The sequence below is a fragment of the Zeus faber genome, assembly GCF_960531495.2.
Source record: "Zeus faber genome assembly, chromosome: 21".
Lineage (NCBI taxonomy): Eukaryota > Metazoa > Chordata > Actinopteri > Zeiformes > Zeidae > Zeus > Zeus faber.
The window spans coordinates 881249-903401 of NC_137208.1; the positions used below are offsets into that span (position 1 = coordinate 881249).

Below are 22153 nucleotides of genomic sequence, written 5' to 3' on the forward strand. Positions count from 1 at the left end.
CTGTCTTTTGATGTCTGTCTGTCTGACTCTGTGACTACCTGCTGGTCTGTCTGATTGTCTGTCTGCCTGTCTGCCTTTTTATGTCTGTCTGTCTGCCTGTCTGTCTGACTGATTTTCTCGCTGTGTCTTATTATGTCTGTTTCTCTTCCTGTCTGTCTGTCTGCCAACCTGTCTCTCTGTCTGACTGATTTGCTCTCTGACTGTCTGTCTTTTTATATGTCTGTCTGTCTGTCTGACTTCTGTCTGTCTGTCTGACTGTCTGTCAACCTGTCTGACTGTCTGTCTGTCTGACTGATTGTCTCTTTATTACTGTCTCTTTTAATATGTCTGTCTGTCTGCCTGCCTGTCTGCTTGTCAGTCTGTCTGTCTGCCTGTCTGACTGATTGTTTCTCTGACTGTCTTCTTATATGTCTGTCTGCCTGTCTGTCTGTCTGTCTGTCTGTCTGCCTGTCTGCCTGCCTGCCTGCCTGCCTGCCTGCCTGCCCGATTGACTGTCAGTCTGTCTGTCTGGCTGACTGTCTGTGTCCGATCACAGAGAGACACAGACAGTCAGTCAGACAGACAGACAGACTATCTGTATTAATCCTCTGGGACAGAACAGTTGAGACATTTTGGACTAAATGACGCTTTGGCTCCTCCTGTCCAGTCACCATGGCAACCTGGACAACATCCCAGCGATCAGCTGACAGAGGAACGCGTTTGCTTGGCAACCGGGTGGATCCAACATGGCCGCTTGACAGATGGAGTCAGTCTGCTCCTAATCCTTCTGCTCCTATATATAGAGTATATATATATATATATATATATATATATATATATATATATATATATATATCTACCTAGCAGTATTTATTGTTACATTAATCTCTGTCGCAATGTAGCTTGAATGTTATTCTCCCTTGTAAATCGCTTTGGATAAAAGCGTCTGACAAATGACTCAATGTAAATGTAATATATATATATATATATATATATATATATATATATATATATATATATATATATATATATATATATATAAACTGTATATATAATATTTCAGGTTTTACTCTCTAACTTGTGTATGTATACATATATATATATATACACTGTATATATATATATATATACACACTGTATTAATCCTCTGTACTGTATATTTACTGGGTATATAATATACACCGAACAGCGCTGTGTGTAGTCGGCCTGCAGGGGGCGCGCAGCCACCATCCGCAGAACAGCAATCGAGGCCAAAGTAAACGATCACATTTGAATGGATGTCCTGCTCAATAGTCACAACAGTCTGACTTTTATTATTATTATTATTATTATTATTATTATGATTATTATTATTATTATTATTATTATGATTATTACTTGTATTATTTTATTATTCTGGTTTTTTTGCTTTCAAACAAGGCGGCGGTGACGCCTTCTCATAATGTCATCAAATTCTAAATGTTTATCTTCGCTCATTTCCCAGCTCCGTGATCGATTGGAAATCCTGGAGAAGCGCGAACTGGACCGGAATCTGCACGAGCCGCAGACCAGCAGCAGCATGGAGTGGTAAAATAACCAATTAAAACATGGTATAAAGGCGTTGAAAAGGCGTTGAAAAGGCGTTGAAAAGGCGTTGAAATGACGCACGAAGCGCCGTCGTGTCGCAGCAGCGCAGCGTCCACTGGGGGTTTGAATTGAAGGATGTTTTATACCATCACAGCGCAGCATCATGCTAACCCTGCTAGCGCTAGCCGAGCTGACACTACAGCGGTTATACTGCTTTAATTGACCTGCGTTCAACGAAACTACTGCTTGTTTTACTTCAACGAAACTACTGCTTATTTTACTTCAACGAAACTACTGCTTGTTTTACTTCAACGAAACTACTGCTTATTTTACTTCAACGAAACTACTGCTTGTTTTACTTCAACGAAACTACTGCTTATTTTACTTCAACGAAACTACTGCTTGTTTTACTTCAACGAAACTACTGCTTGTTTTACTTCAACGAAACAACTGCTTGTTTTACTTCAACGAAACTACTGCTTATTTTACTTCAACGAAACTACTGCTTATTTTACTTCAACGAAACTACTGCTTATTTTACTTCAACGAAACAACTGCTTGTTTTACTTCAACGAAACTACTGCTTATTTTACTTCAACGAAACAACTGCTTGTTTTACTTCAACGAAACTACTGCTTATTTTACTTCAACGAAACTACTTTTTATTTTACTTCAACGAAACTACTTTTTATTTTACTTCAACGAAACTACTGCTTGTTTTACTTCGACTAAACTACTGCTTATTTGACTTCGATTAAACTACTGCTTATTTGACTTCGATTAAACTACGGTTTCTTTGACTTCAATTAAAATGATAGGATGTAATGATAATATTTAATGATAATTCATATTCTTCCCTGTGATGTCAGCAGCTCCTTAACCATTTGAAGAATGCAAAACATATTTTACATCAATTCTTTATCAGTTTCCCGAATGAGAATCAGAACATGATGTTGGTAGAATGTGATGCAGGTCAGAACATGTAACAAAGCAGCTTTTATCTTCGTCCTGGTTCTGACAGGCACCATATCACTCCATACACTAGATTTTACATTTTAAATGTCATTGTAGAAGTTAAAGACAGCATAATAATAATAATAATAATAATAATAACAACAATATCAACAGCTGGGATTTATATAGCGCCTTTCACAAACTCAAGGACACTTCACATTGGAAAAAAGGACAGGGTGGATAAATCATAATAAATAAAGAACAAAAATAATGTCCAACCCTTCCATCAGGTCTTGACTTGTCTGTTCTCTGTGAGAGAGGAGTCTTCATCTGTTTCATGGATTCATGAATTGAACATATGTTTTCATTATTTTTATTGTTTCACCTATATGACTTATTTGCTTTTCCAAAACCCCTACATAACTGACATTATCTAAACATTTTTAATTAATTCACATTTAAAGGCTTAAATTCTATTTTGGGCCTAAAATCCTCTTAAATCTGACCTAATTGTGTCTTTATTTTCTACATTTCGACATGATGGTTTTATCAGATTTTATTCATCAAAACTTCTTTGTGTTGAAACGAACCCTGTTCTCCACCAGAGTTGATGAAGACATGAAGCTGCGGCGACCCTGTCTCAGTGCTGCGGGCTCGACTCTTCCCAACCTAAAAATTAGCTATGGAGCATAAATACTGAGAGACGTGTCCCAAATAAACTATGAACCATGTCCCCGCGTCCTCTTATGTGTGAAGACGATGTAGATATTGATAGACGACATTGTTATTATATAGATGTACTTCCTCCTCCGTCCACAGGGGGCAGGATGGGCTGATGTCCCCGGTGGTGCGGGACGCTGAGGTGACCCGAGCCGCACGGAGGAAGAGCCTGAAGAAGGTGGCGTGTATCCTGAACAAGTACTGCAGTACTATCCTGTCATAACACTGCATAGTGCTAGTATAGTAAATAGCACAATATTACTCTATCACAGTATTCTGTTCTAAATACTGCATTGTACTAGTATAGTAAATAGCACAATATTACTGTATCACAGTATTCTGTTCTAAACACTGCATAGTACTAGTAAAGTACAATATTACTGTATCACAGTATTCTGTACTAAATACTGCATAGTACTAGTATAGTACAATATTACCATGTCACGGTATTCTGTTCAAAATACTGCATAGTACTAGGATAGTAAATAGTGCAATATGTCATATCAAGGTATTCTGTTCTGAATTCTGCATAGTACTAGTATAGTAAATAGTACAAAATGACGTATCAAGGTATTCTGTTCTAAATACTGCATAGAAAATAACATCAATGTAAACGTTAAGCATCATTCAGTAATATCAATGTTTAAAAAAAAAAATTGAATGAGAATGTAAAAAAAAAATAGGAACGTATTCCTGAACACTGGAATCAGTTCCGTCGGCTAGCAACACCAGCCCCGGTGTTTCCATGGTAACGCCGGCCCGCCCCCTTCTGAAAACTCCTGGATCCCTGTTCAGACATGCTGGTAACACACACATTATCACACACATCATCACACATATTATGATATACACATTATCTCACACACATTATAACACACACGTTATCTCACACACATTATCACACATATATTATGATATACACACATTATCACACATATATTATGATATACACACATTATCATACACATTATCACACATTATGATATACACACATTATCACACATATATTATGATATACACACATTATCATACACATTATCACACATTATGATATACACACATTATCACACATATATTATGATATACACACATCACACACATATTATGATATACACACATTAACACACACATCACACATATTATGATATACACACATTATCACACACACACATGATATACACACATTATCACACATATTATGATATACACACATTATCACACACATCACACATATTATGATATACACACATTATCACACATATTATGATATACACACATCACACATATATTATGATATACACACATCACACATATATTATGATATACACACATTATCACACATATATTGTGATATACACACACATCACACATATATTATGATATACACACATTATCACACATATGATATACACACTATCATACATACTATATACACACATAATCACAGACATGATCACATATATATTATGATATACACACATTGTCACACATATGATATACACACATTATCACACACATCACACATATACTATGATATACACACATATCACACACATGATATACACACATTATCACACACATATTATGATATACACACATTATCACATATACACATTATCACACATATGATATACACACATCACACACATTATCACACATTATGATATACACATTATCGCACATATATTATGATATACACACATTATCACACATATTTAATATGCACACATTATCACACATATATTATGATATACACACATTATCACCCACATGATATACACACATTATGATATACACACATTATCAAACATATGATATACACATTATCACACACATTACATTGCATTTAGCAGACGCTTTTATCCAAAGCAACTTACAATTATTCAAAAACCGATGGACGCAGCCATCAGGAGCAATTAGGGGTTAAGTGTCTTGCTCAAGGACACTACAGCATGCTAGCAGGAGGAGCCTGGGATCCAACCAGCAACCTTTAGATTACTAGACGACCAGCTCTACCGCCTGAGCTACCATCCCCATATCACACACATTATGATATACACACATTATCACACACATTAAGATATACACACATTATCACACACATTATTACATTTACATTTACATTTAATCATTTGTCAGACGCTTTTATCCAAAGCGACTTACAAGGGAGAATAACATTCAAGCTACATTGCGACAGAGACATTAGTGTAACAATAAATACTGCTAGGTAGTGCTAAGTAATTGTAGGTTAGGACAGGAGGTACTCTCTGAAGAGCTGGGTCTTCAAGTGCTTCTTAAAGACAGAGGGAGGTCCCTGCTCTGGTCGTTTTTGGCAGCTCGTTCCACCAACGTGGAACTACAAATGAGAATAGCCTGGATTGCCGTGGTTGTACGGCCGGCAGAGCCAGGCCACGCTCATTTGACGAGCGCAGCATCCGGGGGGTAACATGTGCTCTTACATGTGCATGTGCATTTAAGTAGGTGGAGCATTCCCAGCAATCACTCTGTAGGCCAGCATCAGAGACTTGAACTTGATGCGGGCGGCTACAGGTGACCAAGCGGCTACAGGTAACCAAGCGGCTACAGGTAACCAGTGGAGCTCGATGAGCAGCGGAGTGACATGTACCCTCTTTGTCTGGTTGAACACCAGTCGCACCGCTGCATTCTGTATCAACACACATATACATATATATGTATATGTGTATATATCACACATATATTATGATATACACACATTATCACACACATATTATGATATACACACATTATCATACACATTATCACACATTATGATATACACACATTATCACACATATATTATGATATACACACATTATCGCACACATATTATGATATACACACATTAACACACACATCGAACATATTATGATATACACACATTATCACACACACATGATATACACACATCACACATATTATGATATACACACATTATCACACACATCACACATATTATGATATACACACATTATCACACATATTATGATATACACACATTATCACACGTATATTATGGTATACACACATCACACACATTATCACACATGATATACACACATTATCACACACATTATGATATACACACATTATCACACGTATATTATGGTATACACACATCACACACATTATCACACACATGGTATACACATTATCACACACATTATAATATACACACATCATCACACATATATTATGATATACACACATTATCACACATATGATATACACACTATCACACACATATTTTGGTATACACGCATTATCACACACATTATCACACATGATATACACACATTATCACACACATTATGATATACACACATTATGATATACACACATTATTACACACGTATTATGATATACACTCATGATATGACACATGTTATCACTCACACACTATCACACACGCACATATTATCTCACACACATCTCACACATTATGATATACACACATTATTACACACATTATATACAGACATTACACACATGATTTACACACATTATCACACATAATGATACACACATAACGCGCATGTTATCACACACGCGTTATACACACATAACATACACATCACACGCGTTATCACACACATTATGCACACATTATAATCAACACATTAGCACACACACATTATCAGACGCACCCCATTCATTATCACAGGTACATTAGCACAAGCACATCGCATGTACATGATCACGCGCACATTATCACACGTACATTATCACACGCACATTATCACACGCACATTATCACAAGCACATTATCGCATGCACATTATCACACGCACATTATCACACCCACATTATCACACATACATTATCACATGCACATCACACACACGTACATTATCACACGCACATTACCATGCGTACATTATCACACGTACATTATCACACATTATCACACGCACATTATCACGCATACATTATCACACGTACATCACACACACATTATCACACGCACATTATCATGCGTACATTATCACACACATTATCGCGCGTACATTATCACATGCATATCACACACACGCACATTATCACGCGCACATTATCACACGCACGTGATCACACACATGTTGTCACACATTCTCACATGTATAATGCTCACTCACCCCCCCCCCCCCCCCCCCCAGTCACTCCCAGGGTGAATCCAGATGTGTCGGCCATCTTGGGAACAGGAAGTCGAAGTCAGCGCTTCACACACACCCCCAGGCCTGGACTGAGCAGCATGGTAGTGTGCACACACACACACACATACACCAGTTGTCATGGTAACGGTACTGTTCCGTTTTGAACCAGACTTAAATGCATGACTGACTGAAATATAAAATATATTCTTTATCATTTGAAAGGGATTTCAATTCCAAATGTTTGTCTTCTAGTAAACCTTGGGTTTTATACAATAAAATTGCCAAAAAGTTATTGTTTGGTATTTTACGAGTTTATTTTTAGGAGTGCAATCGTAAGACCTTCTCAGACATGTTATTGCCACAGTTGAACACAAAAGGCAACGATTGAGGCCTGAGCGTGTGAAGGTTTCGACTGTTCCCAGAGACTTGACAAACACACTCACACAGACGTCAACAGCCTCCTCCGCTCCTGGAGCAAAAACCCTTTGGGGAAAAATAGGAAGAAACCTTGAGAAGGGAGTGAAGGAGCAGCGAGCCGGCTGCAGTGGATGCAGAGTGGACAACATTTACAACACAAGACGACAAATCATCGCAAATTGTATTCCTATACTATGCAATGTCAAAACTGGACAGTATGAGAGTCTGCTTGCTGCTCTGTGCCCCCCCGGCTCGCTCTTCCTGTGTATTGAAAGTTTATTAATGTGTGCCCCGTGTGCCGTGCGCCTCGTGTGCCCTGCGTGTGCCCTGCGAAAATACAATACATCTGAATACATCTCGGGAGCGGATCACACACTGCAGTCAGTACAGTCAGTACAGTACAGTCAACCTACCATAGACACACACAGGAAGAAACAGCAGAATTTTTTTTTTAAATACCTACGTTTCCCTCGTCTGCAGTTTTGTCACGTACAGTTGGTATTAATTCCTCTTTCTTTTCAGAGAAAAGCCGTCACCAGAACACTTACCTTGCTTAGATCTTAGCTTCGATGCTAGCAGGTCCAGGTGGCGCTCCAGGCCTGTGTGGAGTTCGTCAGATGGGGGTGGTTCTAATTCTACTGAAGTGATGTATATTACTGCAATGACGTTCTTTAGGGCAGCAAGGCTGAACGGCTTGTTTTAGGACATGTTTTGTGAAACAGTCAGCTCACAGTAAACTGACTGGGTTGTCTGATTTCACCGTTTGCGTGTTAGTAGACCCATCAGAGACCCAGATGGATGTGCACAAGCACTGAAAAAGTGAGTTTTGTATAATAGGTCCCCTTTAAGTTATTTGCTAGTCCATACTCACTATACCAGCATGTCTTCTCTATCATTCTATCATTTCTCAACATTCCCATTTCCTGCCTTTAATGTTTTATAACAATGATAGTTTTGAAGAAAGCAGCCGGTCTTTAGATCGCTCACATGAGAACCTCTCACCAGAGAACAGCAATGTGAAGGAGCACCACCATTTGCATTCTAGGAATTGTTTTCTGGGAGCGCTCCACCGCCTCCTGCTGCCGGTGCCGCAATATGATTGAGAGCTCCTGCCGCCCTCTTCTCATAATCATAACAACCTGGAGATGATGTTTTCACTGAGAAGGGAGGTTTCTTGCTTTTGGTGTTTATTTGTTGCTGTTTCTTTAAAACATTGTTGACGGAAGTGACGTCAGCTCTTCTTTGTGTCCTCTGAAGGAGGACAGCGCAACATTTTTTTTTACCGCACGAAAAAGACCCAGTGTTGTCCGGGTTATTTTATAACCTTATTTTATCAAAACAGTTTCACATTCTGACTTCACGTCACTCGGAATAGCCAACGATGATCTTGATCTGTAGGTTTGCATCAATGGGAAACATAAGATTGCCGTGTGTTCAACAACTTGTTGGCGAGAACTCAACTAATGCTGATGGAGCATGTAGCCATAACTTTTTAAATATTTATCTAATATGTAGAAATCAAACTCAGCTTTGGAAATAAGTTGAGAGGTAGAAAAACACTTGAGGACCATAGATCTATTATTTCATTTTGTGTTTTTCAGTGCAACAGTGCAGCGCTGCAAAATTCAGCGGTTGGGACGTGGTGGCTCACAATTAAGATCCAATCAGAGACGCATGCTGTTTACATTTACATTTACATTTAGTCATTTAGCAGACGCTTTTATCCAAAGCGACTTACAAACTGTTAACATGGTTACCAGTGTACTCGCTGCAGGATCATCAGAACGTTTAATGAACTGATCAGTACGACTGGGTTTAATAAACATCAAAACGTATCGAAGCTCCAACACAACTCAATTCCAGTGTTTCGATATTGAATCGATTTTTAAAGTATTAATTGTTTGCAAGTTATGTATTGTCCACTTAAATAGGATACCACCATAATAACAGATTGTAAAGTATTTGTTTTCTGTATTAGAAATGACATACACAAGTATTACAAAAAGTACTTTGATATCTTTGAATTTAGGATCTAAGTTTACATTTTTAAACACAATGTGTGAAGTTTGTATTTCTTTCAATTTAAACAATTCTAGACTAGTTTTGTTCTGTGAAATATAAGTGTAAAGCAGGAGTGGCCAGCCAGTCAAGACACCAAGACAATATATTTACACATGTGCATGCACACACACAAAACAGCCAACAACTTGCAGTGACACAACACTCTTTTGATGGGTCATAATGTCCCCCGCCTGAGCTGTCTGTGGGACTCAAAGTGACTTGTGACATAGACTCGTTCTAACCCTTAACACAAAAAAAGGGTCAGGGTTTGGTTTGGTGTGTATTTTGTTGGGGCTGCTTCTTCAAATGTTTCAGTCAGGACACTTTGACATTTTTGAAGGTAGAAAAAAACAAGTGAAGTACCCACTATCCTGGACTCCTCCCCTCGAATGCGATGAACTTTTACCCCGTCTGCCCCCTCCCCCCACAGTCAAACACACCGAGCGTTACACTAGTTATTTATGGCAGACTACTGTAAAAACACATTTAATACCTTTTTTAACTTTTTTTTTTTTCCCCTTAAATATACCAAAACCGTACCGTTACCATGGCCAAAAAAACGTGATACATACCTTGGGCCCGCTGTACTGTTGAATCCCTAGTGTAAATACATCTCAGATGGAAACTGAAAAGTTATTCAGTGCTTCCCACAGGCCCGAACCCTACTTGTGCTGATTATGGTTAGCCGACGCAAATTACAGTTTTCCCAGTTCCTGTGGAAGGCAGCATCGCTTCCTGCTGTCTCTAGACCCGATACAAACTACGAGCGTTTCCTTCCACCTGAACCAGAGAGCACTGGCAGCAGCCTTTACCAACGCTGGCTTGTACAATATCCACTGCGTCTTTTCACGTAATACCAGAGAACGTCTCTCTCTCTCTCTCCTCTCGCTGCTTCTCTGCAGAGCATGTGTGATTGTCATTAGATCTTTCTCGCAATAGCAGAATGAACAGGTACAGGAGGGGGAGAGCGAGGGGAGATAGTCCACTAGTTCATCGATTGCGGGTGGCTTTGTTCTCCGGATTGGATAAACAATGCTTAAATGGGTCGCCAAATATACTTTGGCGGATGTTAATATACCTGGGAGGCCCGCCCAAGTAAAGTCTAGTTTATGAAACGTCAATATACAGACTCGTATTGTGAGATCCTGATATGTGAAGCTGAAGAACTTAAATAAATAGATGGAAGGATGAACAATAATTCTAAACTTAAAAAAATAAAACAAAATAAACTCGAAAAATGATTGCGTGTGTGTTTAGAATTTGGACGACTCTGATTGGACCAACAGCCTGTACCCCTCCCCCTCTGCGTTGGGATTGGCCAATGCCAGCTTCACCGGTGACATCACCAACATAAGCTCCGCTCTCCTGAAGGAGGACGACCCTGGAGAGGCTGGTGAGTACTGTGGTGGTGCTGTTTAGTTCCTTGCTAGTGCTGTGGTAGTACGGTGGTAGTATATATATGTGTGTGTGTGTGTGTGTGTGTGTGTGTGTGTGTGTGTGTGTGTGTGTGTGTGTGTGTGTGTGTGTGTGTGTGTGTGTGTGTGTGTGTGTCAGGCGATTGCGCCTCACATAACCGCAGTAAGGCAGCTATCGTCACAGCCCTAGTGGTAGTACTGTGCTAGTGCTATGGTAGTACCGTGGTAGTAGTGCTGTGGTGGTGGTCGTACTGTGCTGTGGTAGTACCGTGGTAGAAGTGCTATGGTGATGGTTGTACTGTGCTGGTGCTCTGGTAGGTGTGTTGATGTCTCCCCCCCCCCCCCCCCCCCCCCCGCACACAGCTGCCCTCAGTCTCTTCCCAGAATTCCTTTCTTCCTTCCTGAAACATTCTTCTTCTGCGGTGTTTGACCTGCTGGAGGACTACCAGACGCTGTGCCAGGAGAAGGTCAGTGTTTGTTTGGTGTGGGTCGGTGTCTAGGATCTGTTTGTGTGGTTCAGTGCATAAATAACGTAGTGAAAATACATTGTTATGTTTGTGATGTGCTGTGTCGGCGTGTGCAGGTGGAGGTTCTCCACAAGCTGGTGGTCAGGGCGGGGCAGAGCAGTAAGACAGCTGGAGTCAAGTGGATCCTGGAGCAGGAGAACTGCACCTGGAGACTGATCACCTCCCTCTACAGGTCTGTTAACCTGTCTGTCTGTCTTTTAGCCTGGCTGTCTGTTGACCTGTCTTGTTTCTCAACCGGACCGTCTGTGTCTGTCTGACTGATGATGTCACTGGTTGCAGGGATCGTGTTCAGTGTGCGATGGAGGACGACATCATGGACACAGTGAGTCCAAACTTTATTTAAAACACATGAAACTTAATTGAGAGGTGTAGAGTGTAGAGGGGCTGTAGGGCTTTGAGCGGTGAGCTTGCAGATCACAACCAACTGAACAGCCTCTCCAGGGTGGTGCAACGTGGCGGCCTCCGTGGAAGAGACGCTGGTTGCCAAACTCACCAAAAAGGTGAAAGGCCCTCCCTGGAGACGGTGTTGGGTTTGTCCCTTCTGGGCTACTGTAGAAACAAGAGGTGCCACGGAGTTGATTGTGACCCGTACACGTTCTGTTGGCATGTGAACAATGGAGTAATGGGGGTGATTGAGGCGTCACTGTTCCCATTCCAAATCAAAAACCCATCGAAATGAGGGTTAGGTCTGGAACTTGAAGGGGCAGAAGGGGCGTTTACATTAAAGCTTTGCTGGTATTGAATTAAATGTCCAGTTGAGAGAACAGAGCAGCAGCTGCTGCTCTGTTCAACACAAGTTGACACAGAGTCAACACAAGTTGACTCTGTGGAAATGATTTGGATTGTGACATCAAACATGACATCATCATGTTCAACAGGATGATATCATGTGATGACTAGAATTCACAAAAACAGATGAGAAGACACACCGTGAAACTATTTTGTGTGTGTGTGTGTGTGTGTGTGTGTGTGTGTGTGTGTGTGTGTGTGTGTGTGTGTGTGTGTGTGTGTGTGTGTGTGTGTGTGTGTGTGTGTGTGTGAAGGTTCCCACTGAGAGTGAGAAGATGGTGGTGGAGCAGCTGTTCCAGAAAGACTCTGTGATCAGACAGAGCCAGGTAACACACATGTACTGTACACACACACGGTAATACATACACATCCAGTGTTGGTGACCACTTCCTGTTTCCTGTCAGCTGGTTGTTGATTGGCTGGAGAGCATCGCTAAGGACCAGATCGGAAATTTCTCTGACAACATAGAGTTCTACGCGAGGAACGTCTGCTGGTCAGTTCTGTCTGACTGACTTACTACCTGACTGCCTGTCTGTCCGGTTGACTACCTGCCTGTCTGTCTGTCTGTCTGTCTGTCTGAAAACCTGCCTCATTGACTGCCTGTCTGACTATCTGCTTAACTGACTACCTGTCTGTCTGTCTGACTACCTGCCTGACTGCCTCTCTGTTCAACTGATTAACTGACTGTCTGTCTTTGTGATTACCTACCTGTCTGTCTGACTACCTGCCTGTTTTGTCTGTCTCACTGACTGTCTGTCTGACTATCTCCCTGACTGGCTGTCCTACTGACTACCTGACTGTCTGAGTGACTAATTACCTGTCTCTCTGACTGGCTGCTTGTTTTGTCTGTGTGTCTGACTGGCTGCCTGGCAACCGTGCTGTCTGTCTGTCTCTCTCAGGGAGAACACACTCCAGTCTCTGAAGCTCAGAAGAACAGGAAGTGTTGGGTTCACTGTTCCTCTGGTCACTGAAATGGTGAGACGTGTTACCATGACCACAGTCCCACATCGCAATGACAGCATCACGCCATATCAACGATATCATAATACCGTGGTGTTGTCATGGCAATACCGCGGTGTTGTCATGGCAATACCGCGGTGTTGTCATGACGATAATACTCAGCAGTTAGTTTGGTGCTGACTGATCGCCCTAACTGAGAACTGAATTGTAGAAAACAAAACTTTGTGTGTGGGTGTGTGTAGGACCCTGACGCCCCCCTTCGGCAGCAGCGCCCCCTCGCGGATCTGGACAGAGAGGATGACGACAGACTCCTTAAAAACCTCTTCACACTGATCAGAGCGGGCATGACGGAGGAGGTGAGACAGGTGTAGAGGGGAGGTGAGACAGGCGTGAGATCTGCAGAGAGAGAGAGAAGGTTCTCAGTTAGTGTTCAAGGTTTCTCTTCTTACTGTGTGTGCTGTTGTGCGTGCAGGCCCAGAGGCTGTGTGTGCGCTGTGGTCAGGCCTGGAGAGCAGCCACTCTGGAGGGATGGAAGCTCTACCACGACCCCAACATGACCTCAGGTGAACTCTGACCCCTGACTTCACTTCCAGTTTCCCATCACAATGATCCGTGTAGTTGTAAAATGTGTGTGTGTGTGTGTGTGTGTGTGTGTGTGTGTGTGTGTGTGTGTGTGTGTGTGTGTGTGTGTGTGTGTGTGTGTGTGTGTGTGTGTGTGTGTGTGTGTGTGTAGGTGGTGTAGAGTTGGAACCTGTGGAAGGAAATCCAAACAGAGCGATCTGGAAATCTTGCTGCTGGAGACTGGCTGAGGAGGTACACATACTGTAGTGTATACACTACACACAGTACAGATTCCAGGAAATTATTGAAGTCTGTGCAAAACAAAGCTGGAAGAATAAAAATACAGGCAAAAATGTATATATAAATGTGTAAAAGTAAAATGTATGTATGTAATATGACATACTCCCAGGGGAGCCCCGGGGGGGGGTGAGTGAGCACCTCAACAGGACAGACTTACAGTAAACGACCAACGCAAACTTATTATCGGCAACGATAAGGAGGATCAAGTTAGACAGCGTGCAGGGATTATCCCTGGTGAGATGCAGGAGGAGCCAGGCCACACATTACACAGTCAGCCCACAGTGCCCGGAACCTCCACGTACCAGTATCCCCAGGCAGAATAACTGAACATCATTGGGTCAAGTGGCCTCCGGTCACTAAGGACGAACAGTGGCTCCAGTTCGATGGTGATGTGGACAACATCCTAGAAGCAGCAGCCAAGGGTGATGGAGACTGGAATCTCCAAACCATGTCAATCATCATCATCAGTCTTGCTGCCGAGAGGTTTGGCACAGTGGAGAAGCTGGGTTGCAAGACCTCCTACGTGAACAACCGTAGGGCAGAGAAGATCAGCCAGATAAAGCAGGAGCTAGATAAAGCAGGAGCTGCGGGTCCTGAAGCGGCAGTACAAGGAAGTGCGAGAAGAAGAGAGGGATGCACTATCAGAACTTTGCAGCATCCTCAGGAAGAAGCTCACCATCCTTTGAAGGGCAGAATGGTGCAGACGGCGGGGGAAAGAGAGGGCCAAGAAACAATCTGCCTTCATCGCAAACCCCTTCATTTTCACCAAGCAGCTGCTTGGACAGAAGCGAAGCGGCCCCGTCGCTTGTTCCAAAGAGGAGATCGACCACCATCTCCGCAACACCCACAGCGATTCTGCGAGGGAGGAAGACCTCAGGCCCTACAGATCTTTGATAGACCTACTAGGACCAACTACGGACTTCAACAGCAAGGAGCCCAGTTGGAAGGTGGTTCAGGAGGTCGTCAAGGCAGCCGGAGCCAGTTCAGCCCCTGGACCCAGTGGCGTGACCTACAAAGTCGACAAGAGATGTCCCAGACTCCTTCACTGGCTACGGTTATCTGGTGGAGGGGAAAGGTAGCCCAATAACGGAGATTTGCAGAAGGTGTCTGCATTCCCAAGGAGGGGAATGCTAAGAACATCGCGCAGTTTAGGACCATATCATTGCTCAACGTTGAGGGGAAGATATTCTTCCGCATCATGTCCCGTCGGTTGACAGAGTTCCTCCTGAAGAATGAATACATTGACACCTCTGTACAGAAGGGTGGAATCCCGAAGGTTCCAGGATGCCTCAAGAATACTGGAGTGGTCACGCAGTTGATCAGTGAGGCAAGAGAAGGGAAAGGAGGCCTAGTAGTGCTGTGGTTGTCCTCACCAATGCTTATGGATCCATTCCCCATAAGCTGGTGGAAACAGCACTGGATTAGCACCATGTTCCAGGCAAAATCAGGGGCCTCATCTTGGACTATTACAACAGTTTCAATCTGAGAGTCACCTCTGGGACAGTCTCATCTGAGTGGCATCGGCTGGAGAAAGGGATCATCACTGGATGCAAGATTTCAGTGATTGTCTTTGCCTTAAACAAGTTTAACAAGTGAGCCAAAGTCGAGTGCAGAGGTCCGCTCAACAAGTATGGAGTCCGCCAGCCCCCCATCAGAGCCTTTCTGGACGACCTGACTGTTACAACGATGTCATTGCTGGGGTGCCGATTGATCCTCCAGGGCTTGGAGAAGATCATCACTCGGGCTCGGATGTGTTTCAAGCAAAATCTAGGCCCCTGGTGTTCAAAAGAGGACAAGTTCCACTTCTCTCTGGACAGAACCCAGATTCCATCTGTCACCGAGAAACCCATCAAAAGCCTTGGCAAGACCTTTGATTGCACCCTAAAGGATGCTGCATCCATCAAGGTCACAAATCATGAGCCGGAGGCGTGGCTGACAGCAGTGGATAAATTGGGACGGCCTGGTAAATTCAACGCCTGGATTCATCAGCACAGTGTTCTCCCCCGGATTCTGTGGCCTCGCTAGTCTACAAGTTCCCGATATTGACTTTAGAGGGCTTTGAGAGGAGGATCAGCCGTAACCTCAGCAGATGGCTGGGTCTGCCACAGAGCCTGGGTAGCATCACTCTGTACGGGCAGAAGAACAAACTGAAGCTCCCCATTAGCAGCCTGAATGAGGAGTTTATGGTTACCAGTGCAAGAGAGGTGCTGCAGTACAGGGAATCCAGTGACCTGAAGGTCTCCCAGGCTGGCATCGTAGACATGACCGGGAGGAAGTGGGGGGCGCAGAAGGCAGTCGAGCAGGCTGAGTCAAGCTTGTGTCCCAGCGTGCTGTTTGGCATCTGGAAGAGCAGGCAAGAGACAAAGCTGAAAGACAGAAGCTGACTGGTCCAAGAGGAGGTGAGAGCTGGTGTGGAGGAACTGCGTGCTAACCAGATGGTGGGGATGCGACAGCAAGGCGCATGGACGAAATGGGAACAGGCTATGGTCCGCAAGATCTCCTGGTCCGAGCTTTGGCAAGCTGAGCCTTGTCGGATCAATTCTTGATTGCGTCTGTCTATGATGTCCTACCTTACATAGAAACTACAATGGAAAGTAATTTTAACATAATGTTTATACATTATTGTATAATCTATTATATACGTGTATATATATATATGTGTGTGTTTTTAGGAGCAGCTCAACAGATATGAGAGAGCGATCTACGCTGCGCTGAGCGGGAACCTCAAACTGGTAGAGTGTGTGTGTGTGTGTGTGTGTGTGTGTGTGTGTGTGTGTGTGTGTGTGTGTGTGTGTGTGTGTGTGTGTGTGTGTGTGTGTGTGTGTCATGTTTTGTGACTTTGTGGAACACAGTCTAAGTGTCAGTGTGTGTAGCTCCTGCCGGTGTGTGAGTCCTGGGAGGACTACGTGTGGGCGTACTTCCGGGTCATGGTGGACTCTCTGGTGGAACAGGAACTGAGGTCATCAGGCATGGCCAACCAGGAAGTTGAGCCACTGCCTCGGGACTACCTGGAGGCCAAGTGAGACTGACACCCTCTCCACAGACACATCATGAAAATAAACACCTAAAATATCTGTGGAGACTTTATCCAAAGATCAGGTCATTGAAGCTGACTGTCGCTCTGTCCTTCTGTGCTCTGTCTTACATTCTGTCTGTCCATCTGTCTCTCTGTCTAGTTGGACAATGGAGAAAGTGTTTGAGGAGCTTCAAGCAACAGAGTCCAAGGCAAGAGACACACTCAAATACACACTTTATCAACAGCTTGGTGTGTGTTAGAGTGCATGTGTTTATGTGTGGGTTTGTGTGTGCGTGCGTGCGTGCGTTTCAGAGGGTTCTCCAGGAGACCAGGGAGCACTACCACTTGATCCAGAAGTTCATCGTCCTGGGAGACCTGGATGGTGAGACCACCATCCCCCCCCCACCTACACCCCCACCTACACCCCCACCCACCCACTGAGAGATCAGAGGTGTGTGTGTGTGTGTGTGTGTGTGTGTGTGTGTGTGTGTGTGTGTGTGTGTGTGTGTGTGTGTGTGTGTGTGTGTGTGTGTGTGTGTGTGTGTGTGTGTGTGTGTGTGTAGGTCTGATGGAGGAGTTCAGTGATTGGCTGACCAGCGCTAAGCCCCTCCCCCCTCACCTGCTGAGGTTCATGGTCCACCTGGTGCTGTTCTACCGCAGCATGGGGATTGCACTCAAGGTACACACCCTCTGCTACACACACTGTTCTACTGCAGCATGGGGGTCGCACTCAAGGTACACACCCCCTACTACACACTGTAACTTCCCTGCGCCTCCCCCCGCAGGAGGAGGTGTGTGTGGACGTCCTCAGGTCCTACATGTGTCTCCTGGTGTCTCAGCAGCAGCTGGAGCTGTTAGCCCGCTACGCTTGCCAGCTGCCACCCCAGCTTGCCGTGGCACAGTACGCCCTCTTCCTGGAGGGCGTGGCCTCGGCGCAGATGCAGCGCAGGTGCCTGCAGCTCGCTGCCGATGCAGGTAACCATGTGACAACAAACGTGTTACTGCAGTGTCTGTAGGGGTCCGTGAGATAAATATCATTAATATGTCATTCTTTTATTTAATGTTTGCATCCTCGTCTCTGATTGGTTGATGATCTCTGCAACTCCAACCAGAGATTGGCACAAATGTTTTGTTGTTAACATTACTTCATGTTGAGCGATGGGAAATTAACTAATCATCATATATTTTATTATTAATCGTGGCTAATGTGACCTCATATCATCTCTGTTGCAAAGTGATGAAAGTAAGTAAACCGTACTTTAAAACTGTGTTTCTGTACAAAGTGGTGGAATCTCTTCTCATACCAGCTCAGACACAAAAAATAATGCAATCTTCATCCAAATGATGGAATTGAATAAGTTGAATCTGGTGTTGATCGAAGAGCGGCCACCACTAGGCCCTAGTATGGTGGTAATGATGATGATAATAATAATAATAATAATAATAATGATGATGATAATGATAATAATGATAATGATAGTGATAATGATAATATAATGATAATGATAATAATGATGATAATAAATACAGCTGCAGAGTGCCCACTGTGGAACTATGGCACAAGTTGCTTGGCGCACACGCTACTTCCTGTTTCTGTTGTTGATACCTTTGAACCTGTGGCGGCCATATTGTTAGGACTTGGACAACTCCTTTGATAACTTTAAATAATGGGAGTGTGAGGAATCGAACAAAGTTGGTTTGTTTGAAATCTGACAGATGGCCGACGAGGAGACGTCCAAGGTTAGTTTTTGGCCCTGACAGGTTAGTTGATGCTGTTGAAGCTGCTGACAGGAGTTTTCTGCTCCATTAATAAAATGTTTTTACTCTGATGTTTCTGTGACAGTTTGGACGCTGGTGATCTCAACGTTTTGAATTCAGCCTTTATTAAAATCTGTGCTCCTGATTAACTTGTGACCAACTTTCTCAGTTGCTCGCACCGTCACATGATTTGGTTGCTTTTTTGTCTCTTTGTTTTGCTCATTGAATGGTTTCCTCCTTGAGAACTCAACCCAACTAATAGAGCAAGAACACCTGGAGGTGACTTGACAAACAGACTTCGGTGTCATAACCATGAAGAGATGTTTTTAAAGTCCTCCGCTGAAATGAATCAGCTTTTTGGTTTAAAACAAGGTCAGGTCAAAATAAAACCTACTACGGTTTGACACAGAACATCCATCACCTTGCTTCAAAAGTGTCAAATAAAAACCACGTTACAACTAGTGATGTCACAGCGTTTTTTTTCATTACTTTTCACTCACGTCCTTCAGCTTGCTGCCTCTGTCCGGTTTAAAAGATGAATACTCCCGTGTGGGGTACAATGGATTATTTTTTGATCGTCATGAACGTGAGCATTGACTGCCGCTCAACTTGCACACTCTTTAAAATGGTGCCGTGTATGTTTTGGTGGCAGCCTGGAGCCCTGACTCAAACACACAGGTCATAGGACAGTCTTCTACGTGTGTTGACGTGTGTTGGTACGTCCTCTGTGTGTGCAGGTCTGGACGTGGCGGCCATCACTAAGCTGGTGGTGGAGACAGTGCGAGAGAGGGACACTGCAGAGTTCACACACCACAGCCACGCCCTGGACACACACACCACAGAGGTACACACACTGTGCACGTGGTCGCACATCACTGAACGTTCTCCCTCAATGAGTGTCTGTTGCACAATGAATCCATGTCTGGAAGAGACGCTTGGACATCTATTTCAACTTGTACTCAAGTCTGATGTAGCTCAGCTCAGCAGAGCTTGGTGCTGCTGCTGACATTGTTGCTTTCTAGCTGTGACCTCTGACCTGCCACCAGCCAACGGGGCTAACATTAGCCTAAAACACACACGAGCGGCTCCTGTTTTGAGCCAGAAAAGCCATGAAGAGTGCAGCCCTGCTACCATGGCAACGTAGCATCACCCCCTCTGTACTGTCTTCCTCTCTGACAGGACGACCAGAAGAAGATCGACATCATTGATTGGCTGCTGTTTGAACCCGCCCACCGAGCGGAGGCTCTGAAGCAGTCCAACGCCATCATGAGGAGGTTCCTGGGTAATGTGCCTGTCTGTCTGTCTGTCTGTCTCCTTGTACCTGTCTGTCTCTGTGTACCTGTCTTTCTTACTGTACCCGTCTGTCAGCCCTCCAGAAGCATGAAGCCGCTCAGATGGTTTTCTCCAAAGTTCCAGAAGATTCCATGAAAGAAATCTACCGCCGCATGGAGACGTCACTTCCTGCCGAGGATGAGAACGCCGTCAGAGAGCACCTGTGTATTCGAGCATACCTGGTACCTGTCTGACTACCTATCTGCTTATGTCATTGTCTGTCTGACTACTTGTCTCTCTGCTAATTGCTCTTTCTGTGTAATTTGCTGTTTAACAGGAAGCTCACGAAGCCTTCACTGACTGGTTCAGTCACAGTAACAGCGCCCCCCAGAGGCCGCTGGCAGCGCCACAGGCAAAGTTCACCCAGATGGTGGCAAACGAGATGAGGGAGAAGGAATACCAGGTCCACCGGCCACACCCGGGCCTCCCAGCACCAGCATACACATGCTCTAATACTAGGGGGCCGACTACAGGGCCAGGGGGACCCCACAATTAACATGTGTGTGTGTGTAGGTGGAGTATGAGAGCTGGGCGGGGCGTCTGGACGTCCTGGTGGAAGAGGTGAAGGAGAGAATCTACAACGTTCTGCTGTTTGTTAACGGAGGATGGATGGTGGACACCAGAGAGGTACCTGTCTGCTTACCTGTCTATCTGCCTCTCTACTTGTCTGTCTGTATCTGCTAACTGATCTGTTAACTGTTGTTATGCATTTCTAAATATTGAAAACATTTCAAGATATTTTTAGATATTCTAATATATACTTAAAAATAATAAAAAGATGATCATTTAAGACACATTCATATTTACTCACAAGACCTAAAGGAATATTTCTTTTTTAAATCACCCTAATCCCAGCCAAACTTTTTTTTTCTAACATTCCATGTTTTAATGACTTAATGATGTTTTTTAAATGTTTAGGACACAGAGTGCGATGCCGAGCGCCGCCACCAGATGTCGCTGCTGCGCTCGCTGTGCCTGCCGCGCCTCAGCTTCCTGCTGCTCAGCGTCCTGCACAGCTCCTCCAGACACCAGGAGGCGCTGCAGCTGGCCCACCTGCTGGCAGCTGAGCAGCACGGCCTCTACCAGGTAACTGCTGACCGCAAAATACAGAGCCCTGAAGTACAAGCTGCAGGTCTGTTGACCGTCACCACGGCAACCGTACCACGCCACTGTGTATACAACCCGTCTGCCTGTCCCCCCAGGTCTTCTCCAAGGAGGAGTTGAGGAAGTTCCTCCAGAAGTTGAGAGAATCTTCCCTCTTCCTGTTGGACGGAGGGATGGACGCTCTGGGATACGACACACACTCACACTAACACACATTGTTTTTTTTTATTGTTGTTAAATATGTTTTCATCAATAAAGTTGGTTCCTTGTCGTGTGTCTCTGCTGTGGAATTATTCTTTTTTTATTTTTCCCTGGAGAAACAGGGAAAACGACCAATGGAGTTTGCAAGAACACTCCCAGCCCAAAGCACCGCAGCCTCAGAGGAACCCCGCCCAGCCCACCACGCCTCCACCCCCGCAGCTCGCACCCCGCCCAGCCCACGCCTCCACCCCTGCAGCTCGCACCCCGCCCAGCCCACCACGCCTCCACCCCCGCAGCTTGCACGCCGCCCAGCCCATGCCTCCACTCCCGCAGCTCGCACCC

The 22153-nt window shown here is 44.1% G+C and overlaps 1 protein-coding gene across 1 annotated transcript; it reads left to right on the plus strand.

The window, feature by feature from the left end:
- The first annotated feature begins 1504 nt into the window (after positions 1-1504).
- nup107 (nucleoporin 107) lies at positions 1505-21873 on the plus strand. The gene is made up of 27 exons (XM_080022724.1): positions 1505-1545; positions 3319-3404; positions 3930-4022; positions 7374-7471; positions 11106-11241; positions 11627-11730; positions 11847-11962; positions 12070-12112; positions 12834-12905; positions 12984-13072; positions 13479-13554; positions 13782-13895; positions 14012-14102; positions 14273-14352; positions 17073-17132; positions 17274-17419; positions 17577-17625; positions 17729-17798; positions 17980-18095; positions 18202-18391; positions 19912-20018; positions 20354-20456; positions 20543-20688; positions 20784-20909; positions 21020-21133; positions 21425-21592; positions 21709-21873. The coding sequence occupies exons 1-27, from the start codon at positions 1538-1540 to the stop codon at positions 21817-21819; spliced, it is 2712 nt and encodes a 903-aa protein (XP_079878850.1). The 5' UTR covers positions 1505-1537; the 3' UTR covers positions 21820-21873.
- Positions 21874-22153: the final 280 nt, after the last annotated feature.

Coding starts and splice junctions, on each gene's coding strand:
- nup107 (XM_080022724.1), top strand. Junction 3,405..3,929: donor GAGCCTGAAGAAGGTGGCGT/GTATCCTGAACA, acceptor CACTGGAATCAG/TTCCGTCGGCTAGCAACACC. Junction 17,133..17,273: donor TGAGCGGGAACCTCAAACTG/GTAGAGTGTGTG, acceptor CAGTGTGTGTAG/CTCCTGCCGGTGTGTGAGTC.